Source organism: Drosophila albomicans, chromosome 3, assembly GCF_009650485.2.
Source record: "Drosophila albomicans strain 15112-1751.03 chromosome 3, ASM965048v2, whole genome shotgun sequence".
Lineage (NCBI taxonomy): Eukaryota > Metazoa > Arthropoda > Insecta > Diptera > Drosophilidae > Drosophila > Drosophila albomicans.
In genome coordinates, this window is record NC_047629.2 from 44,857,225 (window position 1) to 44,883,625 (window position 26,401).

At 36.9% G+C, this 26,401-nt stretch overlaps 1 protein-coding gene across 1 annotated transcript in view; it reads left to right on the forward strand.

Moving 5' to 3' along the window:
• Positions 1–26,401, forward strand: part of LOC117570818 (uncharacterized) — an 88,249-nt gene that overhangs the window by 26,122 nt on the left and 35,726 nt on the right. Inside the window, exons 2-3 of the mRNA XM_034252678.2 lie at positions 7,511–7,532; positions 25,644–26,225. Coding sequence (XP_034108569.1) covers positions 25,808–26,225 — 418 coding nt within the window. The 5' untranslated portion in view covers positions 7,511–7,532; positions 25,644–25,807. The remainder of the gene's footprint in view (positions 1–7,510; positions 7,533–25,643; positions 26,226–26,401) is intronic.

Genomic DNA, 26,401 nt, shown 5'->3' on the forward strand with positions numbered 1-26,401 from the left:
AGACGAAGGGTTTTCGGGCACTGTATAAACAGCTGCCAGCATCAATCTTCTAATGCGTTCAAAATTTTGCGCTGTTGCTGCAATTTTATTGCCGACACGAGGGAACCAAAAGCACCATCAACAACAACAACAACAGCAGCAACAACCGTCGTGTTTACTTTTGATGTACAAACTTCTGACGGAGTTTTCTTCGTCTTTTATTGTATACCCTAACACATAAGGTGTTGAGTGGGTCAACAGGCAATTGAAAAGCAACTAAAAAGTATCTAAAACTAACTTGAGATAGTGTCGAATAATGCCCATAAATAAACTTAAGCTGCCCAACTGACTTTTCACCACATTCAAAGCAAACAAATTTCCCATTTAAATGTGCTACAAAGTGTAGCTATCAGATGCTTTTTTTTGGCAAACAGTTTGCTATGGAGAGTAAAAGTAATTTGAGGCAATCGATAGAGATACAAAGTAAATATTTTGAAATCTGATATTTGTGGCACAAGTCTTTTGCCAAGTCATCAAGCTTAGTTCAGCTTATTTGCTGTAGTTGAAAGCTGAATTGTTAGTTTTGTGAAATATGAGTTGTAACTTAGTTAACGACATCAACATTCGATAACACTTTATGATTAAATTACAAATTAGTAACTAAATAATTGATACAAAAACACTCTTTAACCTAAATTGTAATTTTATAGAAAAGAAGTCAAAATTTAACATAAAATTAAATTGAAATAATCCTCAAAATTAAATTTATACACAAAATATTAAAGTAAATCTACACTAAACACTTAATGATAGCTAAATGATGATACTTAAAAACAAATAAATACAAAAATCTAGAATTAAATAAAATCTCAATGTTAAATTAAATTAAATTAATGCTTTCATATAAGCATATAAATCAAACAATATACAAAAATGTTGAATTAAATTGAAACTTTAAAATTCCACTATATAGTATTTTATAAAACTAAAAAAACTTTGAATTTTATTTTGTTGTTTGGTTTAAATTAAATTTAATTATCAATTGTTGATGTTCAAATGCAATAAATTAAAACTAAAAATTAAATGTATGTCACAAAAACATGATTATAGAACAATTTTTAAAAAGTATTTTAGGAATTTGTTAGCAGTTACAATTTATATATATAATCTACGCTTTTATTTTAGTTTTATTTTGTATCTTTAAGATACTTTGGCAAGGGCATCAAATATGCGTTTAATGTGCCTCATTTTTGGCTTGGACTGCCAAAAAAAAAAAAATGTGTGTTGTGGCTGTGGCACATTTGAGCCGAATTGACTTGTTGTCACGCCCCCAGAACCGGCGGCAGCAACAACAGCAGCAGCAACAACAACAGCAAACAACTCTCAGCCCCCCGATGGCAGCAGCGACATGCAAATTTATGAAAGCCGCTTGGCCTGTTTCTTTCTTATTATTATTTTCTGCTGCTTTTTTTTGTTTCAGTTGCTCGTATATTAATTTTGGCTGTAGTTGTTGTTGCTGCTGCTGCTGTTGTTGTTGCCGTTGGCGGCGATGCTTGGACACGCCACGAAGCGAACGCTGAACGCTGAACTGGAGCTTGTTTTCATCGTGCGCAGAGCGCGTTGTTAATAATTCGCTCGCATTACGCGCGATCTTGGGGAAGATGTCGTCTTAATGACTTCATTAATATTGAGTAAAACACAGTGAGGCACGGTGAGGATGTTGTTGCTGCGGCTGTGTTGCACGAAAAAAAATGCAAGGGAAGCGCACTAAAGTGAATTGTGTGGCGGTAACGAATTCTCGCTCAATTGCCAAAACGACGAAATGCTTCACTTACCACACTCTGCCTCGATGTTCTTGTTCTTGTTCTTGTTGCAACTCGATGTTGTGTTTAACAACGCAGTCGTTGTTGTACTTGTTGCTGTTTCCGCTGCTTCGAGTTGCCGTTTATAGCACACACATTTATGAACATATCTTACCTGCCTCTGCAACGTCTCAGTCTGCAACTGCAACGTCTGCAGCTAGTTGTCGTAATTAAAATTAATTTCAAACTTAAACGGTTAATTTAATATAAATGCATTAGACCAAACGGACTAAAAGGAAGTGCAAGCGAAATTATACACGTTGCCTTGGCTAATGATGAGAAAATCTGCGAAACTATTCTATATTAATTACATTTATTTACGATTTCAATCTGATAGCCAAACCAACAACAACAGCAACAACTGAAAAGAGAAGCCAACTAGTTGAGTCTCTTCTCGATTAGAGTTGCTACCAAGAATTGAGTGCAAAAGTGGGCGTTGCTTTTGGCTTTTGGATTACATACTAGCAAAGAATCGCGCTGCTAAAGAACTTGTAATTAATTTTATTAGACGCTCATAAAAGCATGTAACGGCATTAAACACGCATTTAAGTCGCATATAAATTGGCAATTGAAAAGTCAGCAGGAAAACAGAGCAGAAATCCTCAACGCGAAATTTCAGAAAGGAAATGTAATTGTGCACAGAGAGAAAAAGCGACGAAATAAAAACTAGATTCAAACTGGAAAGTTTTGGAAACTTTCGTTCTTTCTAAAAACAAGAAATACAGATTGAAAATTTTGTATTTTAATCCAAAAATGTTCTTAAAAGCTTATATTATTTTGTTTTGTATTGATTTTAAATAATAATGGAAGAAAGAAAAGACACTCTAAAAACTTGAAGCAAACTTTTTGATTTTCCTTGTAACAAGAATAACAGTTTAAAAAATTCTTAAAACAACATTTCAATCTTCAAATGATCTTAAAACGAGATTTAAAATTTTTATAAACATTTTTGAAATAGACTAGAATCAATATCTACAGTTTAAGAAATTTGGAATTTTTCTTGAAATAATAATTAATGATTGTCAAGTTCTTAAAAGAAAATTAAGATATTCAATTTTGAGATTAATTAACAAATTTTTTTAAACTATATTTTTTAATGTTGCTCAAAATAATATTATATTATGTAATATAAAAAAAAGCGCTTATTTTGAAATTTTGTACCTAATATTAAGAAAAGGTAATAAATCAATATAATGTGAATAACACATATATTTTTGCATTTTAAAAAGCATTGCTGATTTAGAATTATTGTAGAATTTTCATTATAATTTAAGATTTTATCTTCTGGGCTCAATTTTAACATAATTTCATCTAAATTTTTGATTTTACTACTGTTTTTTCTGTCTCGTTATTTTCTTTTTTTTATCTTTTTCTTCAGAGTGTAATTACATTGATTAGAATGCTAGTTATGATGAAACTGAAAACTCCCCTTATGAAAGCCAACTCCAGCACTTTCTCAAGCCATTAACTTGCCCCAGATCTCGCCTAGTTGTTCGTTGGAACTGTCAATGTGGGTTATAATGTTACGCCCCCTTCGAGACTAGCGACTACATAGAGACTAGAGGTTATCTAGGCGGCACTTTGGGTGGTTAAATACAGGCTGCGATTTCTATAAATCAGGCATATTTCTCAACACCTTTTGTGAGTTCGTGTTTTGGCGGCAACGGCGGCGGCGTTTTCAACCGCTCATTAAAAACCATTAAGCAGAATATTCAGTTGTGAAAAATTATGGCGTAAATGATACCCCCGCGCGACAATAAACGATCTACCTAGGTGTTAACTGCAAGAGGAGGAGGAGGAGGAGGGAAAGGGAGTTGAGAGTTGGAAGTTGGAGCCGCGAGTTGAGCTCGCAAATTTGCAGCTAGAGTTAAACGCGTTTTGAAGTTTTAACTCGGTTTCTGTGTCATTTTCTTGTCTGCAAGTCGAGTTAAGCGTCAAATAAATTTTCGTCTACGTTAAAACAACAGCGAAATGGATAACAACAACAGCAAACAACAACAACAAACAACTGCTTGCAACAATTCCCATTGGGTTAAGGCGTTCTATGTTATTTTTATACCCGGTACACATAGAGTAGAAGGGTATGATAACTTTGTGTCTCCAGAAAATGTGTGGTATGTTTTGAATGTAGTACTATAGAATATACCATATATACAATTTGGTATATTTTGAAAATAGTACTATATAATATACCATATATATATAATTTGGTAAATTTTTAGTATTCTAGCGGTATATCAACTTCGTGTACCCAGGAAATGTGTGATTCATTTTGGACTGTATGGAACATTTTCAGTGCAGTACTATATCAATATACCGAAAATAGTATTTGGTATATTTATGCCATATACTGGCCTCTATGGTATAATTTTAATGTAGTACTATATCAATATACCAAATAAGCTATGCAGTATATTTTCAGTATTTTTTGGTATATTAACTTTGTGCCTTCAGGAAATGTGTGATAAATTGTGCACTCTATGGTATATTTTGAATGTAATACTATATCAATATACCAAATGTAGGCGTTGATCAATTTTTAGTATTTTTATGGTATATTAGCTTTGTGCCTCCAGAATATGTATGGCATATTTTGTGCTCTATAGTATATTTTAAATGTAGTAATATACCAATGTACCAAATATAGTATTTTTTGCGGTATATTAATAGGTATACGGAGCTGTTTTGCTTTTACTTACGTTGGGTAGCGGGTATCTCGTAGTCGAAAACACTCGACTATAGCTTTCTTACTTGATTTTTTTGTTGTTGCGCATTTGCAACAATTTGTTATTGGCCATTTAAGCCATTTGTTGTTCTTGTTGGGTTGTTGTCGGTGGTTTTGGCCCGTTGGCTGTTGGCTGTTGGCGCACCAGAAATCTGTTGAGTGTTAATGACATTTTTATGTTTTAACGCTTGAAAAGTTGCAGCAAGAAAAAGAAACCCAAAGCTGGCTTTTGGCCTCTCCGTGTGGCGTTCAATGGGAAAGCAAGTCCAATTGAACGCTGCTGCTCCAGCTCCATTTCTGGACTGGCGAACTATGTGGTATTATGTGTGGCAAGTTCAGTTCAGTGTTTGAGTTATTGCACTGCAGTGAGTGTGGCATGTGGCAAATGGAGTGTAAGTGTGTGTGGCACTCAAAAGAAATGCCAGGTGATGGTGAAAGGTTTATTAACTCGCGCATATATTTTTTGTGTGCTGTCGACAAGTGAAGGTCGAGAAATTGAAGAAGTTGCTGTGCCAAAAATCAATTCTAAGAATTTCTTAATAAATATTTATGCCAAGAAGAGAGGAGAGGAGCTTAAATTCAATTCAGCGCGCAGCTTGTGTCAACATTAATTAAATTTCCAGCGCACATTTGCGAAACTTTTGAGCAGCTAATTGGATTTTGCTTGCAACCAAAACAACAACAACGACAACAAACTGAGGCAAATTCGCGTGCAACCGCGCACTAATAACCAGCGAGACAAAACCAATTCGAGGACAACGAGCACAACACAACGCAAAGAGAAACAAAAAAAAAAATGTAAAAGGAAATAAAATAAATAATCCGCGGCAAGTTTCCTGCTGCAGCAGCTCCTTTTTGAGCCTGGATCCTTGTGCCTTGCCACAGCAAGTTTTTCAAGCGCAAAAGAAGAGAAGGAAATGCTCCTATTAAATGTATTTTATTTGCGTTCTGTGTGTGTGTGTTTGTGCTCTCCTTTGTTTCAGGCTTCAGTGGTGCTGAAATTTCGCAAATGTTTTCTTTAGCCATTTCGTTGGCTGCTGCCATTTTAATGATTTACGTCGCTTAAACGAATTTCATTTCGGGGCAGGTGGCCAAAAAAAAAAAAACAGAAAAAAACCGTCAGCACGTCAGAACAACTGTTTCGACTGCGTGTCTTTCGCTCTCTGTGTTTATTTGTGGTGGGTGGCCTCTCAAGTGCAACGACTTCTGATGCACTTCCTGGCCAAAAACAAAAACCTGCTCTGAACTAATACCACTTAAGTTGGCAAGCCAAAAGCTAAGCGTTAATTATGGCAAACTTTTCCGCTCAAGCTAAAGCGTTTCCCATAAGACGACGCAGCTCATCAGCACAGACTCCTCGAGCCATGCATGTCGCAACATATTAACAAAGGATGCAGTTTGCCGTAGACGAAACCCCCGAGTCCAACGGAATTTGCCAGCCTCCTTCAGTCTGAGTTTCAGTCTGAGTCTGATGCTGAGTCTGAGGCTGTGCACTCTCTCTTGTTTTTGTGTTTTTCGTTGCTGTCGTTTTTTGTTGGTTTTTGCAGACTTCAGTCAATGCACTCTCTATGACGACGTCGTCTGACTGCACAAAATGAAAAAGTTTCGAAATAAATACTCTGAAATCCAAGGCCCAAAAGGAAAAACTTGAAATAAACAAACAGCACAAAAACAACACAAAACTGCATAGGCCCAGGATGCAGGACTTGAAGCATAGTCGACTCTTGGCATACTCTATAAAAGATGTTTCTCTAGTCAAATGTTGCTAACACTTTTAACAGTTGGTAGGCCCAATGTCTGCCACGTTTTTACAGGGTATTTTAACCGCGCTCACAAAACGACAAAAAAAACAACAGTTCGTTGCATTTTTGTAAAACGCAAAAAAAAGAGATTATTATTAACGCCTGTTGGGTATGCCACAGGACGATGTCTGCGTCGGTGCCCCAACTCTCAACTCGCGTTGCAACTGCAGCTACTGTGCACACACACTTTTCGTCATGTTGTGTTGTGTGTTTTGTGTGTGTTCGTGTTCGTTTTTTTTTTTTTTTGGTGCATTCGCCTACAGCGCAAGCTTTGGATGCAAAAATGCATCTGGGCTCAGAGCAAAAAACAACGGCACAAACATGTCGCCTAGCTTTAGGGGGAGTAGGCGTAGCCTAGCTGCATGACTGGCAGCTCGCAGCTCGGCTGGTTGCATGCCCCCTTTGTCCCCTCTGTCTGTCCCCTTGGCCAGTCATTAAGCGCTGTTGCACTTGAGGCAGGCAGTCGGATTTGGGGGCTGCATCCTGAGCAAAGCTCGTCTCCGACTCAGTCACAGTCACAGTCTCAGGCAGTTGCAAATTACGCTCTCAGACTCAATTGTCTTGCGCCTCCGAGACTTGCAGGCCCCCAAAAAACAACAACAACAACAGCACAACATCAACAATAGCTGCATTTAACGCAATGGCTAGACAGACAGACAGTGCCACAGACGGTCAGGAGGCGACTCGCAACTCCGACTCCGCTTCCAATTGCGTTTCGTAGACGTTCCCTTGAGTTTGAGCTGAGCTGCGTTGACTGTGTTGACTGCTGCTGCTGGAGGCGTGGCAGCTGTGAGAAGCAGAAGCAGAAGCGTCGCGTCATCGTCATCGTCGCGACATGCACTTCACAAATTTTTGTATATGTTCATTAGAATGTGTTGACGAGATGATGCTTCAACGCCCTGAAGCATGCAACACTTTTCGAGTGCATGATTTTAAAATTTGTTTTTAGCATTTTACCAATTCTCACATATTCTATTTTTCTGGTACAGTTGTGTCTACGCTTGACTAAAATCGATTAACCAACGCAGGTTTTAATTAAAATACAAAAAAATACAAAAAACCTTGAAAATCTTTTAAATGTTAAATTAAATTACCAACGAAATTGTATTAAAATTTGTGTTCTGAATTCTCTTTCATTTCAGAACTCGTTCATGTATTTATGAGGTACGTAAAAAGCAGTTATTTACATATGCTACAGTGAAACTCGGCTATAAAGGTAATTGACATTCACTACACAATTGTATTTTGAGACATGGCATTTCCTGACTTTGTTTTCTGAAATGTCCACAGCTCTTAGCTCAATTGTTCATTTCTCATTTTTATTTGCAAACATATCACTGGGTGACAAGTGACATCATGACATTTCCTGACTGTGTCCACTGAAATGTCCACTACTGACGTGTTATTAGCTAAAGCTGTAATTTCCCTAACGCTAATATTTCTCAAATTTATTTTCCCATATCAACTTTAGTTGTTAAACACATATTTATTGAATGACTTTATTTCTGTGCTGTAATATTTAATGAGCTCTCTACAGTTCGTCATAAAGCTGTGCTACTGTAAGCAAACGCTTTAAAGCGCTTTGAAAAGCACAAAGCAGCTTACGTTTGAATAAAAAAACAACAACCTGCATATGGTTGAAAATAAAAAACTCGACACGAAATAAAATCATAAATGAATCTATTATGACAAGTGCGTGGGCTGAGCCCAAATCGTAGGTCTATGCTGATGTTTCGCTGCTGCTGTTGAAGCGGGTTCGGGAACCCATCAGCCAAACAGCCAAACATCATGTCAAACGGCAGCCACAAAAAAGACGAAACGATAAATACAAAAAAAACTCCAAATAAAAAGAGTTAACAACGGGCCAAAACACATGCCAAAGAGAGGGAGGGAGGGGGAAGGTATTTAAAGGCATACAATGGTTAATGCCACAAACGGCAGCCGTGTATGTCTTATTAGAGAGACATAACGTGGCTGTGATTGACAACTATGTTGAAATATGAAATTATAATTTCATAAATAGATAGACGAAAATAAAAGTTAATCGGCTTTATAATAAGGTAATTGCCAGAGCTATTAGGCCTGGGCGTGGATGTATGAGTATGAAAAGGGGCCGACAGATCTTTGGCTTGCGATTTGAAGGTCAATGACAACACGTACTTAATTGATTATTAACCGACAATGTCTGCAGACCAACCCAACCATAAGACTCCAAGTCGAAGTCGCAGTCTCCGTATGGTCGAAAGCGTTATATCTGATATCTGAAATAATTAAGCGCAGATTGAGAAAACATGTTTTAATTTCATGCTTATGATATCGTATTAGAAGCGGAATTTTAATTGCCACTAACTTAGCCTTGCCACTTTGCCACCTTGCAGCTTTGCTGCCTCGGTCAGCACATGAACTAGAAACCAAAAACAGCATACAGCCAGAACAGAACAGAACTGAAAACAGCAAAACTGCAAAACTGCATTCGCTGGATAAGACATACGTGTACAGATATTGTTATTGGTACGCCTTGCACCTTATGAAGGTGCCACATAAGTAATACACAGCCAATGCAACAGCAATAGCCACAACATTTATTGCCTTGTGCCTGCGGCAGAAACAATTTTCACACCAATCCAATATAAATAACTTTTGTTTTTGCCTCAACCCATTCAAATGTGTAGAAAAGGATATTATTGCTTTGTAAAGATAAATGCGTCTCTAGAGGCTCGAAGAACTCAATACTATACCGTATTATAAAACTGAAAGCAACAGATCTTGTATCTTTAAAAGTCATTTTGTTATAAACCAAGCTGTTAATTTCTTTATAATCAAGCAATAAACATTACAGTTAGAGAAAATAAAGTGGATATAATTCTCATTATTTTAGCATCATTAACTAATCTCAAAAATATATTTAAAGTATACCTTAATCTATGTGCTTAGAGAAAAGTTTAAGAAAAATTCATAAACATCTTAGTATGATCAAAGAATATTATCAAAAAAGTATCACAAAATTTATCATTTGATAATAATTTTAGAAAATATTTTAAAAATCAATATTATTTAAGGAAAGTAACTAAATGAAAATTCTACTTGATCTAAAAACGTAATTCTCCTCTTTTGATTTTATACCAGAAAAAACTTTTGTAATATTATATAAGATCAAATAACATTACATTGTAATTAGAACAATTTCAACAAAAACTTCAATTAAAATGATATCGAAAATATTTGCCAACTATCATAATTTAAGCAAAATCACAAAATTATTTCTTATAACCCTTTTAAAAGTTTAAGAAACATTCAATAACCCGCTTATCCTTTTTAAATGTAAACGAATTTTTCGTTTTAGAAATCTAGACTTCGATTCCATATCAGAAAAAATCTATTGTAATCTATGTTACGATCTCAAAACACATTCCATTGTGATTAAGTAAGACAATTTCAACTATCTTGTAAATCATAAATCTAAACACGACTTCGCGCTCAATAGTGCCGAGAGTTATAATTAATGTGCTCGTAGACAGAATTCAATAATTAACTGTCAATTTCAGGCGGCAAGTTTCTCAAATTTGTACATCGATAATTAATCGATGTTTTATTCAAATTTGCTATCGACTGCGGTATTTGTCTTTTTGTTTAGATAAGATGGGTATTAATTGAGTAGCCTAGAGATTAGTTTCTAATCACAGTTCTGTTTCAAGGGGAATACAATTTATTATAATCGCAAGATTTAAAATCTTTTTTGAATTCTACGAATAATATGATTCAATCAGGGTTTAATAGACGACCATCTTAGGTGTTGAAGATAAGTTTATAATCGCAGTTATACTTTTTTAATGGAACTTAATTTATTATAATCACAAGACTAGAAATCTTTTTGTAAGTTCCAAGAGGAAAATCTAACTTCTCCTATAAGGATTAGTTTATAATCCAAAGATAATACAATTTTTTTTTCTTTTTTTATAAAAATATGATTCATAATAGATGAGCAACAACATCTTTAAATTTTCATTCTAGGGTATTAATTCTTTCAAGTTTTCCTTTCCTTACTCTGTGGCTTATAATTACTGTGTCGAACTGAGTGGAGTTCTTTTGTTGTTTACGAGCATATAAATGTAATTGGATGCGCTAAAATAGTGGCTTTGGCCCCCCGAACGAAAACTCATAAGAGTTGCCCGAGTGTGTTTCACAGTCATTTGCTATTTCTGCCTTTGTTGGCAGCCAACTCAACTGCAATTTGCAAAAGCGGCTCGGAAAAGTGCGCGCATGGGCAAAGGCAAAACGTGTCATCATCGATTACGCAGAGGCGACTTCTAAAAGCTGAAAGCTGCAGGCAGGCAGAGGCTGGCTGGCTAGCTGGGCACAGATTTCAGGACTAGAAGCAGGAGCAAACAAGTTGCTCTTGTTGTTGGCGTTGCAACAAAACGCTTTGTGTTATCGCGGCGATGTTGATGATGATGATGACGCCGGCAATGGCAAATCCCTCGGGCGCGTAACTCAAAGCGACAACACTTGACACTAATTAATACATACGCACCAAGCACCCTGACACCACGACCATTCACCAGCCACCATCCGCCAGGCAGCAGCCGGTAGTCAACAGTCAGCAGTCATCCAGGCCGGATCCGTAACCCATTCCCAGAGCTGTTGCAGCTGCAGCTGGAGCTGAAAGTTGCTGCCACCCACTCGGCATGTCAACGCGCTCCTTGCATTTCAATCAAGTCCATGTCAGTCAGTCATTCAGGCAGACAGTCAGTCAGTCAGTCAGTCAGTCATTCATGCTGCAAAGTCAGTCACCGTTGAGATTCAGTTGTGATAAAGTTGTTTGAAAGTGTTGCCAAGCTAGCAGGTTGCATCCACACACAACAAACGCACACATCAGTTGAGTGCTTAACTGGCACATTGTAAACGTTGCATTGAGTGATGAGCAGAGGGACATCAGAGGAGAGGTTGGGCGGAGGAGGGAGCGGGGGAGTTGTCACTATTGTGCCGGCTGCTGTTGTTGCTTTTGCTGTTGATGCTTATCAGTCTGTCGCGTCCGTTAGCTTGGCTTAGTTTCAACACGCAGCCAGACTTGCTGATGATAATATTTACAGTTGCATTTTCCCATCTCTTCCTTCGTTTTTTCACGCTGCTTCACTTGTCATTTAAAGCCCTGCCCAACAAATTTTGCCACAAAGTTGACAAAAGTATTGCAAATGTGTCAGGCAGTTAAAATGTGACATCAGCTGTAGCAAAACATGCTGTTTTGTAGACAACAATAAGTCTTTTATTAGTGGGAAATGAAATAAATTTGTTTATTTGGAATGCTTTCCTTAAAGAATATAAATGTGACACAAGTTTACTAGAATTAATATTACAAAATAAGAGTACAGGCTAATCTGAGCTTTTTTACTTTAACAGAAATTAAAGATACAACAATGGAAAAAAATAATAAGACAATAGATTTCTGAGGAAAAAAGATAACACTTAAATTATAAAGTTTAATAGAAAATTTCACATAAGCAACTTTAACACTTTCTTATACCATAATTTATACAATCCCATTGTAACTATTCACAATAATAATTATTTTGAAAACCCTATTTAAAAAAAAAATGTATATATTCCAAGACAAATTGACTATTTCTAAATGAACAAAAATTAAGAATAAACAATAGACACAATATATATTAAATTTTTTTTGGGGAAAAAGTACTTACGAAAAACTTTATAACAATTTTACTTAATTGAAATATATTACATCGATAAATCAGAAAAGGTGTAGGAGAAAATTTCGCTAATGCTGCTTTTCTTTCTTGTTTTCTCAATAAATAAAATTACTTTCACATTACAATTCTATAATTACTATTGCCATAAATGGTTCAGATTGAAATTCATATTTTATATTTTTTAGGATTTATTTATGTGTTTTCTTAATGTTTCAGGTTAGATCAAAAGCTATCAACCAGTCTCTTTAAATATTTGTCATAATGTGAATACATTTCTATTTTAATAAAAACAACCTTTTGTTAGCAACTTCGTCTATCATCTGCTTATAACACCCACAATCAATCTCTCTTTCCACTAAGAGAAAAAACAGCTCTGCATAGACAATTGACCATCAAATTGACCCACGACAAAAAAACAGCTGAAATATGTTAGATGAAGCGGAAATCAAACGACTGACAGGATACTAGTATTATTATTAGTCAGCAATTTCGTATGTAAATGTGAACGAATTTGCAATCGAAAAAAAAACACACAACAACAATAATGCCAAAAAAATGCAAATATGTAGATTCATTTTCATTTTGGATATTCGTATTTCCTCTGTCATTAGATAGACTGACGCATTATAAATGCGACTCATTAAAAGCCAATTAAAAGGTATCATGATTCAGTTAATCAATCGATGTGTGTGTTGTTGTTGTGGGCTTGACTTCACAGCCCGAGGTCTGACAATCATCAGTCATATTCATATCCATATCAAAGAGGCCAGAGCTCAGAGGGGGACAGGAGGAGGTTACACAATGATCGATGAAGTTGCCACTTGGTCTTTTGGCATTGTAATCGGTATCGAAATCGTAATCGGAAATGGAAACGTAAACGTAAAACGTTTTTTGAAAATGTTTTCAATTGATAACAATGGAAAATGCGCCACCAAATGGCATTAATTTTCGGCTCTTTAAAGACAACTTTGACACCGAATGCTGAATAAACGCTTAATTAACACTCAATAGCGTAACTAATGGTGCCCCAAAGGGGGCTGTGGCGGGTGAGGCAAGTAAATTGCGGCAATTGAAGGCGCGACGAATGCAACGCCAAAGGAAAAAAGATACCAAAATAAAAATACAAAAATCGTAGACAAAATTAAAGTTTTAAAAGTAAACAACGCAAATTGACATTTTGCCTCTCGACAAACCAAAAAAAAAAAAAAAAAAAAAAGATATAAAAAAATCCAAGCAAGAAAAATGTTTTGTTGCAAGCAAAGACGGGGCAAGCCCAGCAGGTCGCCAATCGAAAATGACAGTTGCAGTTATTTGAGTTTTCAGTTTTCGGTTTCTCAGTTTTCAGTTTCAGTTTTTTTTTTCAGAGCTTTGGCAATCGCTGAAAATCTGTGAAGAAAATGCGCAGACAAAGTCACTAAATGACTAAACTTTTGGTGTTCGACATTCGGCATTGAATGTTGCATGTTGCATGTTGGTTGTTGGCTGTTGGCTGTTGCACGTTGACTATTGACTATTGACGTTGAATGTTGACTGTTGACTGTTGGACATTGGCCAATTGGATGGCTGGAAAGTGAAATGCTGCAATAAACCATAAGAAATAAAAAACTAAAGGCGCAACACCTGAGGGCAAGGAGTTGCAGTTGCGTCATGCTGCAAGCAACAGTTGCTGCCACACAGTTACACACAGAACAGTGTGTGTGTGTGTGTGGGTGCACGTTCAATCGATGATCGCGTTGAAATCTGCTCGCATGTAACGTTTAAATTTGTTGGAAAGTCTTCAGCCTCAGTTGCTGGGGAGGAGTTTTAAGTGAGGTAGTGTGAGAGGGGAAAACTGCGGCTTTTCATGCCTTTTTGAGCAAACAAGAGTTGCACGATTTTCTTGTAATTTTCCGCAAGTTTGGCTTTTCAAGCCGGGGCTGAAAGCGGTTTTCAATTCAGCCTCGAATGTTTGTTTAATTTCGTGTGTTTATTCGCCGAGTTTTTTGTTTTAATTTGTCTGAAAAAATTGCTCGAATCGCGTTTGTCTAAAAAACAAAACAAAACGAAAATTTGGCTAATTGTGTGGCGATCATTGCTCATTACGGCTCATTATTGTCCCTCGTAGTTGTTGTTGTTGTTGCACATGTTTTTGTTGCAGCTTGTTGTTGTTTCTTGTGGTGGGGTGGTGCAACTTACAGGTTCTTGTTGTCGTCTGTTGTCTTTGCCTTGTTTTTTCGGTTGCTTTTTAGCCCCCTTTTATTGTCATTGATCTTGTACCAAGATTAGCATAGATATTGTTTTCTATTTGTGATTAGATGTCTGAGCACGATTTTGTTTCGCCTTTAGCACACACACACACACAAAAGGAGTTTAAGAATCGGAATTTGAGAATGGCGCTGGAATTTAGAGTGCTCTTTTTTATTTTCGACAGTCGACAGAAGTTAACAAGTTGCGAATCGATTATTTAAATGCTATAAAAAGAACGCTAAAGCCCTAGCAATAAAATATAATGCGTATCAAATGTATATCATTTGCCCAGCGAACCCATCAATATCAACGATTTTATGACATTTCAAGTCGAACTTGTTTTGGGAAACTACACAGAGGGAAAAAAATCTAAATTAATAAGTAGATTGTAACTTTTGATTTAAGATTTTGCCTTCTTGGTTAAATTTTAAGACTTTTCCATTCTTGAAACAAGATTATAATCATGAATTTCAAGATTTCTTGTAGAATTTCAATCTTGATTTAAGAATAGGCCTTCTTTGTTCAATTTTGACATCAAACAATCTTGATTAAATTTATTATTCTCGATTTTATCAGGTTTTTTCTTTCTGTGTACGCAAATTGAAAAGCGTAAGCTATAAATTAAGATTTAACAACATTTATTACGGCACTCATAAAGAACTTTCTTATTAGCACATCCTGTTCTCTATGATATGCTAACTGCCTGCAAATTATCTCAAAACACCAAAGCGTGGATCGCATTAAGTGATAAAATCTTCGTACTAAAAGGTTTTAAATGTGTTAGAGGTGGCTAAGACTAGAAAATCTATTTTTGGCAACATTTTTAATCATTTATTTAAACACATTTTTATTACTCGAGAAATATTAAAGAACTAAATACGAAATGTAATTATTACTTCAATATAAAGTCTTTTTACCATTTTCGATAAATACTATGTAATAAATATTTTTGTATTCATAATCTTGGTTTTCCATTTAAGATGAATATTGTCAATTCCTAGTCTTTAATATTATCTATTTAGTTTTTATTGTTAAACCTTTAAACTTCAATAAAGTTATAAAACTATTTCTATTTCAACTCTCCAAATACGCCAAGCTTAAGCTCAAATTACAAGTTCAAAAAAGGGTATTCAGTCTTCTTAATTGTTGCTTGCCATTTAGTTCAGCCTTTTGTTGCCCTTTTTATAATTTTTTTTAAAAATAGTTTCATAGCTAATCAAAGGCGGTCGTAAAGCTGATGATTAAATGCCAAATACAATAACCAATAAAATGCGTGCTTATATCATTTGTCATACACTTTGTATATATTTTATTTATATTTTGGGCTTAAGCGTTTTGAAAAGTTTTTTGGCAAATATATTACAGGTCATAAAAGTGTAGAGCGAAACTTGATTTGCAGGCAGCTCGCAGCTCTTAACAAAAGTGCGACTTTGATTGGGAACCAAAATGACAAAAGCTCATAAAGATTTCAGCGGTGTTTTTTTCGTAGGGGTTTTTATGATAGATACAGAGAGATAGAGAAGGGAGAAACGTTCAAAACTTACTTATAACATACCATTTGAATCGATGCCATAAAAAGAAGAAGTTTGGCTTTTGTGGCTTTGTGATGTGAACATTTTCAAATGCAAAGCCATTGTTTCAAACTGGCCAAACATAAAGTAAATATAAATAAAATCAAATTAAGACAGAAACTGAAACTGAGTTTGTTGGGAATTTGTTTGGTTTTTGCATATGACAAAGCGCTGGGTTCGTTTTTACGACTTTCGCTTTTCGCTTTAATGGCCCCCGAGGCCCCCAAATGGTCTGCTGTAGGTCGCTGCTCCACGAACCAGTCTCGGTCTCAATCTGTTTGCGAGTCTCTTTCCTTCCTAGAGAGTCAGTCTATTATGAAATATGAAAAGCGCAATGTAAAATGAATCCGCCTGCAAGTTACAAATCTATGCAGCACGCGGCACGGATCCAATGGTGCCACAAAGGCGATACAAATCGAAGCTGGCGATCATCGGACTGTCGACTGCCGACAGCAGCAACCGCAGCAGTCGCAGCAGCAGTATGCTGCTCACTCCCGATCATGTTGCACTTTCCACTGCTCCAGCATTTCAAATTCATGCAGCAGGCAGCATGCTGCAGGTCTCCTCCGATTGCGATTCAACTTGCTCGCTTGCTTGCTACAAATGCCTGTGGCACAAATGCTCGACATAAAGGGCAAGAGTTCAGCAAGTTGTGACTGTGGCAAAAATACCTCGCCGCAGCGAGAAATTGAAGGATCAGCTCAAGCGTTTCGGCATCACGTTGCATCCACATTAAATAAATGTATCCGACTCGTCGTACTCCGCGGACCACAAATAAATATATTTTTTTGTGCCACAACTGTTTGGTGGAAAATTGAAAGTAATTGTCGCCTTTTGAGTGTGGCATAGAAAGTGTGTGTATTGTGTTCAGTCGGTGAATGAGGTTAGATTGAGTGAGTGCACGCTATGAAAGTGAGGTTAGCATGACAAAAATGTGAGGTTATGCCGTATTAATTGGCGTTTCTAATGAACTAAGACGTTAAGCTGTAGATACGCTAAATTTCTAACATTATTAGTGAAAAAGTGAGGTTAAGTTGAGGTTAGGCTGCGACAAAAATTTTAGTTTTTGGTTAGTAGTTGTCACTTTTAATGAGAGACAACATTTTACAAGTTTTTTTGTATTTATAAGCAAAGTGACAAGCACTGTACGTACTAATGTGGGGTTATGTTAATGAAGTGTGAGGTTATAGAACATGATTAGGAATTTCTTGTTAACAAATAAGCAAAAAATTGAGGTTAGGTCTTAGAAAATAATGTTAGAATGCTCAAATTGGCTACCGAAAGCATTTGTTGAAGTATTTATAATGCACAAACAAATTAATTAAAAGTTAAATGTCAAACAATTACTTCTCAAACAACCAATATTGGCAAAAATGCGGTTATGTTGCTGAAAAAGTGAGGTTAAGTCGCTACAGAGCGAGCTTAACAGGCATGCTCCGGTTTTCACTTTTCGTTTTCGTTTTCGATTTGGGACCAAAACCGAGATTTTCGTTTTTAGGTGCTCCGGTTTTCACTCGTTTTTGGTCATCGTTTTGCTATCGGAACGTTTCATTTTTTACTGCTAAAACAGCTGACTTGTGTTTTGGTTAAAAGTAAACAACGCAAAAAAATGTCTTTTGTATGTCCAATTTCGTGCGTGGATTGAGCTCACATAAGGATATTTTTATTCTGCATTGTTTATTTATGGTTCCCCTAAATAAAATATATTTGCCTTTTGACTTTTTTGCAAAGAAAGATTTGATACTTTCTTTAAAAAAATCAGTTGAACGGCAATCAGCTGTTCCCCCAAAAAAATGGGGATGCCACCTTTTTAATGCATTTCATTCCGGTTATTCCAACAATTTTGTTTATACACTTTTAGCACATAACTAATTAAATTAAATTAATTAATTTTTAAAAAACATATTTTACCCAACTTCAACAAATTTATCGCCATCCGTTTGATTATACAAGTATTTTTAACTTGCTTTTTCATTCTATCGAAAGTATGGCAGCTTAGGCGATAACTCATGGTGTCGGACCTATCGGTCGCTCACCAAAACGAAAATTGTTGTTGCCGACGGCAAAATTTGATATTCAAATTTGAGGTGGGGTCAGAAATTAGTCGTTTTAAAAATAATTACAAGCCTAATTGATCTGCTGGCGGTCTTAAAGAACGACAATAAACCAATGAGTCAACTACTTTTTTTCCTTTTGCAAATAAGATCCAATTTAATATAGAAAAAGGCATTTACTTTTCATTTCGGCGAGTCAAATTTTCTCGAATTGCAATTCGAAAAAATCTTGTGAAAGTGAAAACGGGAGCACCAATTTTGTCGTTTTCGATTTCAAAACGAAAACGAAAACCGAAAGTGAAAACCGGAGCATGCCTGTAAGTTACAATAATGTTTGTGACTACGACAAACAATTGCATAAATTAAATGTGACAAAGTTGTTTTGTTTGTTTGCCTAAAGTTTCATAAGTCATTATTGCGTGATCTCTGGCTGGCAAAAAAGCGTTTGCCATGTTGCAAGTCAGGCGGATGAGCATGCCACGACCAATTAACTGCCTGATGCCTGGTCGCAAAGTGAGTCGGCATGCTGTGTGAAGCCAGTTCCAAAACGCGTTGCCTCTCTAATAAAGACTTGCAACAAAATTGTAGCAGCAACCATCGCGAGCACCCCCGCAAAGTAGGCTCGAGTAGAGTGTTGCACACATATTGCCAACGGGAGTGGATGCCACGGGTCTTGGGTGCATGCAACAAAATTAAACGCAAATCGCAACCAATCACAAAGATTACCCCCACACACACACACCCAAGAGAGAAAGAGAAACAAAGTCAAAGGAGCCAGCGCCCCCGCTGTAAACGTGCAACTCGTTAAGGGGGAGGAAGGTAAAAGAGAAGAGACAGTGAAGTGGGATAGGTGCTTGTTGCATTGGTATTTTAAACATTGCCAGGCGCATAATCAAAACGCTTAAATTATAATAACTTTATTAAGCCTCCACTCCAGCGAGTGGGCAAAAGTGAATTCGTTGGCAACACACACAACAACATCACAACAACAACACACACTCATACACTCGACTAGCTGGGAAACAGGTGTAGTGCAATGGAAAGCAACAGCAACAGCAACAATTGGCAACAGGTAACAACTCAAAGCAGCAAACATAAACCAAAGGCACAAGTTTTTCTTTTCGTTTCGTTTTTGTTGCCCATTTTTTTTTTTTTTGTGTTGTGTTTTGTCGAGTGGTTTTTACTTGGTATACACTTCAGCATTTTTGTCTGCTGTTGTTGTTGTGTGTACTGCCTGCTGTTTATGATTGTTTTTTCATTTTCTCAAGTGATGAGTAGGATATCTGTCTGTTCCTACAGCTATGCCAACAACTACCACAGCAACAGCAACAACTACAACAGCAACAACAGCAGCATGAGCAACAAGCTATTTGCGACTCACGACTTTTCATGCAATTTTGAATTTAAAATTCTTCACACACTCTTTTCATTATGTAGCTTCATTCCACTGACTCCACTCCATCCCCCTTTACCTTCCTCCCTCGGTTCAGCGTGTTGTCCATTGGCCCGCCATCGAAGCCAAAAGGCAGCAAAATAAGATGCTACTCTTGTGGCCATCTTGAAGTGGTTGTTGTAATGGGCGAGTGTACCTTCAACTTGGTGTATATGTGTGTGTGTGAGTGTGTTGAAGTGTGCAAGTGTGTGTGTGTGTGTGTTGGTGTGGGTATTGGTGCCACTAGAAGAAGACGCCTCACAATCACGCGCCATTTACGTTTTTATTGGCGCTGGCGCTGTTGGCAGATCACAGTGGTGCAAGTGCTGACGAAACTAGAAAGACATTAAGAAGATAAATGAGATATGCACAGCATGATCTACATCGAATTGTTGAAATCGTATTGCGAAAGAATTGTATTTAGAAAACAAATTTCGCAATCAGTGTAGTTGAACTAAATGTGGCCACTTTGCGACTCTTAGAACGAAGCTGAATTAGCTGATATGCCATAAAATAAATATTATGACTCCTCAAACTTTATTATTTTTGGTGAGACTGCAAATGAATGTGTAAATTCATACGTGAGAGCGTCACTCGATTTACGACTACAAATTAGCCGTTAGGTAGAAATCTCTATAGACGTATCTTTTATTTTTAAAGCAAGAAGACTAGATTATTCGGCAGAAACTAGGCCGAAAAATAAAAAATACCATTGTTTTGGCTAACAATCTGGTATATTTTGTACACTAGGGTATATTTTGAATGTAGTACCATATCAATATACCAAGCCTTTGGTATACAATCGTATTTTTTGCGGTATGTTAATTTTGTATATTTTAAGAATAATACCGCACTGCCCTTGCTCTCGAACACATTCGACTGTAGCTTTCTTGCTTGTTTTGATTTAGCAATTGGATAATTTTATGAAATTAATGGTATAATATTTTCAAAAGTAAGTTCTTTCTAAATACTTTTATAATTTGAAATGTAACTCTATTCATTTATTATTTCTGGGTTTCACTTAATTAACAAAATTTTCTTGATTTAGATCATTTTTTGCCATCGACTTTTCGCTTCTAAAGTGACACACAGATAAAGTGACATAAAACGCAATTATTTCTAAAATTCTGATTGCACTTTATTACTATTGCAGACACTTCATAAACTGTTTGATTTAGTGAATAATCTAGAAACACTTTTAATGTTCATAAACTGCTGCAGTCAATTATAAACACATAATTCGTAATTATGATTTGACAATTTCTGCTGGTTGCAAGTTCATCTTCATAATCAATTTGATACCAATGTGCAAAGACACGCATGGATTTTGTGTTGGCGATGCCAATGCTGATGATAATTACGATGTTGCCGATGCCGATGATGATGAAGATGATGATAATGATGACAACGACAACGCTGTGGATGACGCTGACAATGACTGGGCTCTGCTTGCCCTGCTCAGTGCTCAGTGGCTTAGCCAGCTTCGTCGGATGTGTCTGTCGTGGACTGCTGTTGCCGTTGCTGTGGCTGTGGCTGTGGCTGTTGCCAGTGCCACTGCCAGCACTTGGTGGTCCAATTCAACGAATTGACTATAATCAGTCTAGTGGCAAGTACTTTTCGAGTGCCTACTCATGCACTTCTGTGTAGCATGCCGAGCCGAGCCGAATCGAGGGAGTGGGAAGTGCAACCTGGCCAACCGACAGACTGCTTGCTTCACTGACTGGCTTGCAGTCTGGCTTTCCGTCTCTGTGTCTGTCTGGCCAGTCGGCAAGTTGCAAGTGGTTTGCTGCCACATATGCAAATATCGCTTGCGCCACTCGGTCTAGAAACGTCAGAGGCAAAGCAGCAGCAGCGACTCGCTCTCACGACGACGCACACACAAATTAATTTATTACATACAATGCAACAAATTACAGCACTCATTAATATTTAAGCCAAGTTGCGTATAGCTGCAGCAAGTGCCAAGACAACCAAAAGGAAGCGAAACTGAAAGGAAAGAACAGGCTCCACAGACTGGACCCAGCTTTTTGATCAAAGGGGGCGTAACATGCCCAACGACGACGACCGAGAAAAAGAGAGACATGGCTCTCATACCTAATAAATCTGTAATTTGTAATTAATGTGAAAAATTGCTGGTCGCGACGCCAAACAAGCCTAAATTGTTATTACGGCCAGTGTCGAGTCGAATTTACTCAAAAGAACACTGCACACTGTGTCGCAACATCTCGTCGTATGTTGTGGGTCAAAGCCATAATTCTTCGGTATAAGTTCGGCAGTTCGACAATTCAGCAATGGCCCAATGGCGGCTCACTTAATGTTCGTGCTGTGTTTCATAAAATTCACTATATAAATTAAGCCACTTGACTAACGCACTTGAAACGCACTCCACAAACTCCAAACACAAACGCAAACTCGCTGAACACTTTTTGCACTAACTGTATCGCATGTTGGCAAAACAGGCAGAAAAAAAAAACAATCTTTGACCACATCTCGCTATTGTCTGCTGAAAACAACTCATGCGGCGTGATTAATATGGAAGATGGCCAAAAGAGATCCATAGCCAAAATATTGTGCTTATGCATGATACGTATGGTGTTTGAGAGGAGAGCAGATGGAGAAGGAGAAGGCGGACAGCCAAGTGTGCGACAACTTAATCAAGACGATGGCAAAAGCGTATGGAAAGTATGTCACATTGAGTGTAACATGTGAATACCCTGTAATGGGTATGCTAAAGAAGGGTATGCCAAACTATGAAAATAAACTGAAACTGTCTTTAATCGCTGTGTAGCTGTATTCAAAGGTATAATTTAATAATGTTTACCTGCATATTTGTAATTAGCGTTGCACAAAGTAAAAAATAATTGCTTGCTTTACTATGAGATGCTTAATAATGCTCAATAAGAGCAAAGCTGTGCGTAATCATAATTTAACTATACCAAATTAATATATAATACCAGCAAAATATATATTTTGTATATTGATATAAATCGTGATCTTATAAAAAATTACAGCTCTGTCTTTTATAGTCTCTAAGATCTGTGTATTCATATATGGACCGACCATAAGCATTTTTTTATTAATCAACTACATTAATTTAAGATTAAATTGATCATCATTTTGCATACACATAGTTAGTAAAACGAATTATCAATGCTGCAAAAGAATTTAAACTTTCAGTTTTAATGAATTTAAGAGCTGATTTTTATAGACCAATTACAATTTCACTTAAGAGCGCCATCTATAAACATATTTCTTGTGGCAATTGCTGTACAAAATTAATTATCATATTGTGTCTATTAAGTAAAAAGAATTTATCATGCTGCAAAAAAGTTTATGCTTTCAATTTATCATTCATTTTTCATACTCTAAAATTTCACTTGCAAAGAAATAAATCGAATTAAGTATGAGGAAAAAGAAAACACTTTTATAGACCAACTATACATTAATTCATGAGTCTGATCTACTTAAGTTGCATTGCAATTGATGTGTAAAATTGATCCGCATTTTATATCTAAGTTAGAATTTACCATGCAAAATAGTTTATGCTTTCAGTTTATCTATGGCTGATCGTTCATTCATTAAAATTTCACTTGCAAAGAAATGAATCGAATTGAATTGGAAGAAAAAGTAAGAAACACAATTAGACCATTAAAAACACTTTGAATTCCGCGAGGCAAACAAATGGGGCATAAAATGTCTGCACGCATGATTGATAATATTCGAAAGCTATTTTTTGTTTGACCGCAATGTTGGATTGGGCAGCAAAACAACAACCAAAAGAGTTAAGAATTCGCACTTTTGCCCTTTCCCCCATCCACTTCCAGCAACCGTCCCTACCTCCACCTCCTCCTCCACCTCCTGCTCCAGCTGTCTTGTATTGATTCGCTGCGGTCAAAAAGCAACGCAGCGGTTCAATTGCTAACCGGTCAGTAAACGAATCAAGACAGTTTTATTTTACTTTGATCATGTCTGCGGACGCAGGAGGTAACGCAGTTGACTGACTGACTTCGTGAGCAGCCAAAGACGTGAGGCAACAACAAGAATAGAGCGGGGACAAACAACAATAACAACAACAATAAGCAACGTTTATATGCCTGATGAGCGGGCGCCTTTGAATACCGCAAGAGTCGGAGTTATACTCCGACTCCGACCATAACCCCACGGATAAAATATGTATAAGATTTTTGTGTTGTTCACTTGTGATATTTACTTTGATTTTTTTTTTTTTTTTTGGTTTTTCTTATTTCTTTTCTCAACGAATCAATCACAATGATTATGATAAATGATTTCGGTATTTCACTATTTTTATTTTCGGCTAAAGCCATTGTTTGATATTTTTTTTTTGTACGTTGTTTTTTTTTTTGCATTATTACGCCGCGTAATGGGCGATCAGCGAGTTGGGGTTGTAATTGCCGGCTTATAAATCACGGTGAAAAGATAAGTATAATTTCAGTTAGATGATCGCTTGCCTGACCAGAGTTGATTAGCACATTTGTGTGTTCGTCAATGGAGTGAAGTTTCACTTTTGTTCGCCAAATGGAAAACGATACAAGCAAAACGCGAAGCGAAATCGAAACCAATCTCCAAGTAACGCTGACCCATTGAACTGCTTCAAGACGCAAGTACGAGTAGTTGTAGCAGTTTTTTTTTTTTTGTTGTCGATTTTTTATTTCTTGTTTGCTGGTAATCCAACTGGCTATTTACTTAACGGTACTCTTTTATTAGCCGAGCTTATCGCATATTTCGTATCTTGTTAAGATACTTCATTAGTGTCACAGACAGACGCCTTGCCCGCATTGATTAATGTATGTCAGGCGGAAACAACAACAGCAACAACAACAAAAGCAACTACTAGTCTCTACAACGTGTAACGAGGCGGCAATGCGGACCACCAGCAACAACTGCCCCAAAAGCTGCCTCAACTAACAGCAGCAGCAGCTGGAGCTCAACCTGACTCACACTCACAACCATTCACACACACTTACACAATGTTTGCATAGACCACGCCCCTTCCATGTTGGTCGCCTGCAATTTGAAGTCTTTATTGTGGAGCTTATGCAGAAAGGTGGAACTGCATCATTAGTTTGCCCCGAAGTGCCTTAACCATGTGCCAAGCCGACCACAGATATATTAAGCTTAATGTGTTAGATAAGCTCCAGCTACTGAGTGCAAAGGCGGAAAAATATATATAGAAAAAACTTAAGAAAATATATCTAAAATGTGTGCTTAACTTAGGATTAGATGGTAGTACTTAATTTATAGAGATGTATTTGTAAAGACACATTTTTATATTTACCATTTTTATTGAAATAATTTCATATATTTTTCACTGAAATATTTTATTTTAAAGTAAATACCATTTGAGACTAACTCCTTATGAAAATAATATGGAAATTAATTATGATTTTTTGACAACAATTTTCGCTTTATGTCAAACTCATTTTTTAGTACAGCCCAAGTAATTTCTTTCCATTGAAATAACTTAACGTGTTTTATAAATAAAACTCAGAAAATATATATTTAAATGTATGCTTTATAATATATATAATATATTATTATACTACTAAAATAGACATTCTCATTAGAATATTTCAAAGATTATTCACAATTAAGTGACGTCAAAAACATTTGTATAATTTTAACTCATTTTAACAGTTTCGAGTATTGTCAAGTTTTTTAAACTTTTCATAAAAAGATTTCGTTCGTTAAACTCGTTTAAGTTACACACCTTTTCAATCCTTTTGAGCGACTTTATCTTTATACTTTTCATTTAGGATTTAAGTTACAATATTTTGCTCCTTAACGTTAAACTTATTTGAGGCCAACTCTTTTTAACTCTTTTCCTCTCCTTAATCTATTGATTAATGCCACATAAAGTATGAGAAGGTTCATTAAACTCCTTTTTCAATGTAGAGCATTTCGCAAGTCTATCATCGCTGTAAAGTTTAAACTTAATCCTAAACCCACGGCTCAAAAGTGCTTAACAAACTATTCACAAGTCTTGCATTGATCGGAACAATGTCTTTTATGTTATTCGAGCTATAGTTGTGCCATATTCATATATTTTATTTTAATAACTCACTAACTAAGCTGCTAACATTTTGTGGGGACAACTTTCAAAAAAGTGCTAACAAGCTGCGAAGGCATGTTGCAAGTTCGACTTGCTGCTGCCGCAAATTTGACAATATTTGGCAATAATTTTGCCTAGTTTTTTGTATATTTTTTTCTTAATAATTTGTGACAAGTTTCGTTAATAAATGTGTGTTCGATATTTTCGGTTTTTTCAGTAATCGGAACACCCAAGCGGCGATCCATGTGGCACATGTGGCACACGCAATAACCCAGACGCACTGAGAGCGAGAGAGAGAGAGAGAGAGAGAGAAACGCGAAACACTTGCCTTGCCTTGTTGTCATATATAAAGTAAACCGCATCGACGGATCATTTGGGAAAATGTTTGCACGGCTGCCGGCTGCTGGCAGCGGTGACATTTATCAGGATGCAACGACAACGTTGCGTTCGGCATTTCCCAATTCTCGACTGGATTCGCTTGCCGCAGCGCATCCGACGCCCGCGAATGAGAACGAACCGAGTGTGGACAGTCAGATGCCAGCGCCCGATGCAAGCGATGCAGCAACGGGTTACAATCCACTCGACGATGATTGGTGGTCGAATGCCATCGAGGTGGACACATTCGATTCGCCGCTGGCGTTCGATGCCAGCGAGAATGGGCTGTGGAATGGACATTTTGTGCCGCCGCCGCCGCGTCCGCCATTTCTGGATGAAAGCGTCGCCGCTGACGGTCTGACCACCTGTGATCTATGCACGTGGGCCTGGCAGCGTAATGCCTACTCTCTGGATGGTTCGATAGGTAAGTGCTGATATCGCTGATATACCCCCAAAAAGAAGTACAACAACAGAAACAGCGAAACCTCCTCCCCCATGAATAATGGCATATGGCCAACTTCTTACATTGTACTCGCGTTTTTTTCAATTAAAAACTCAGCCCGTCCCAGCTGGCAACTCCTCGCTGAAGACAATAATACT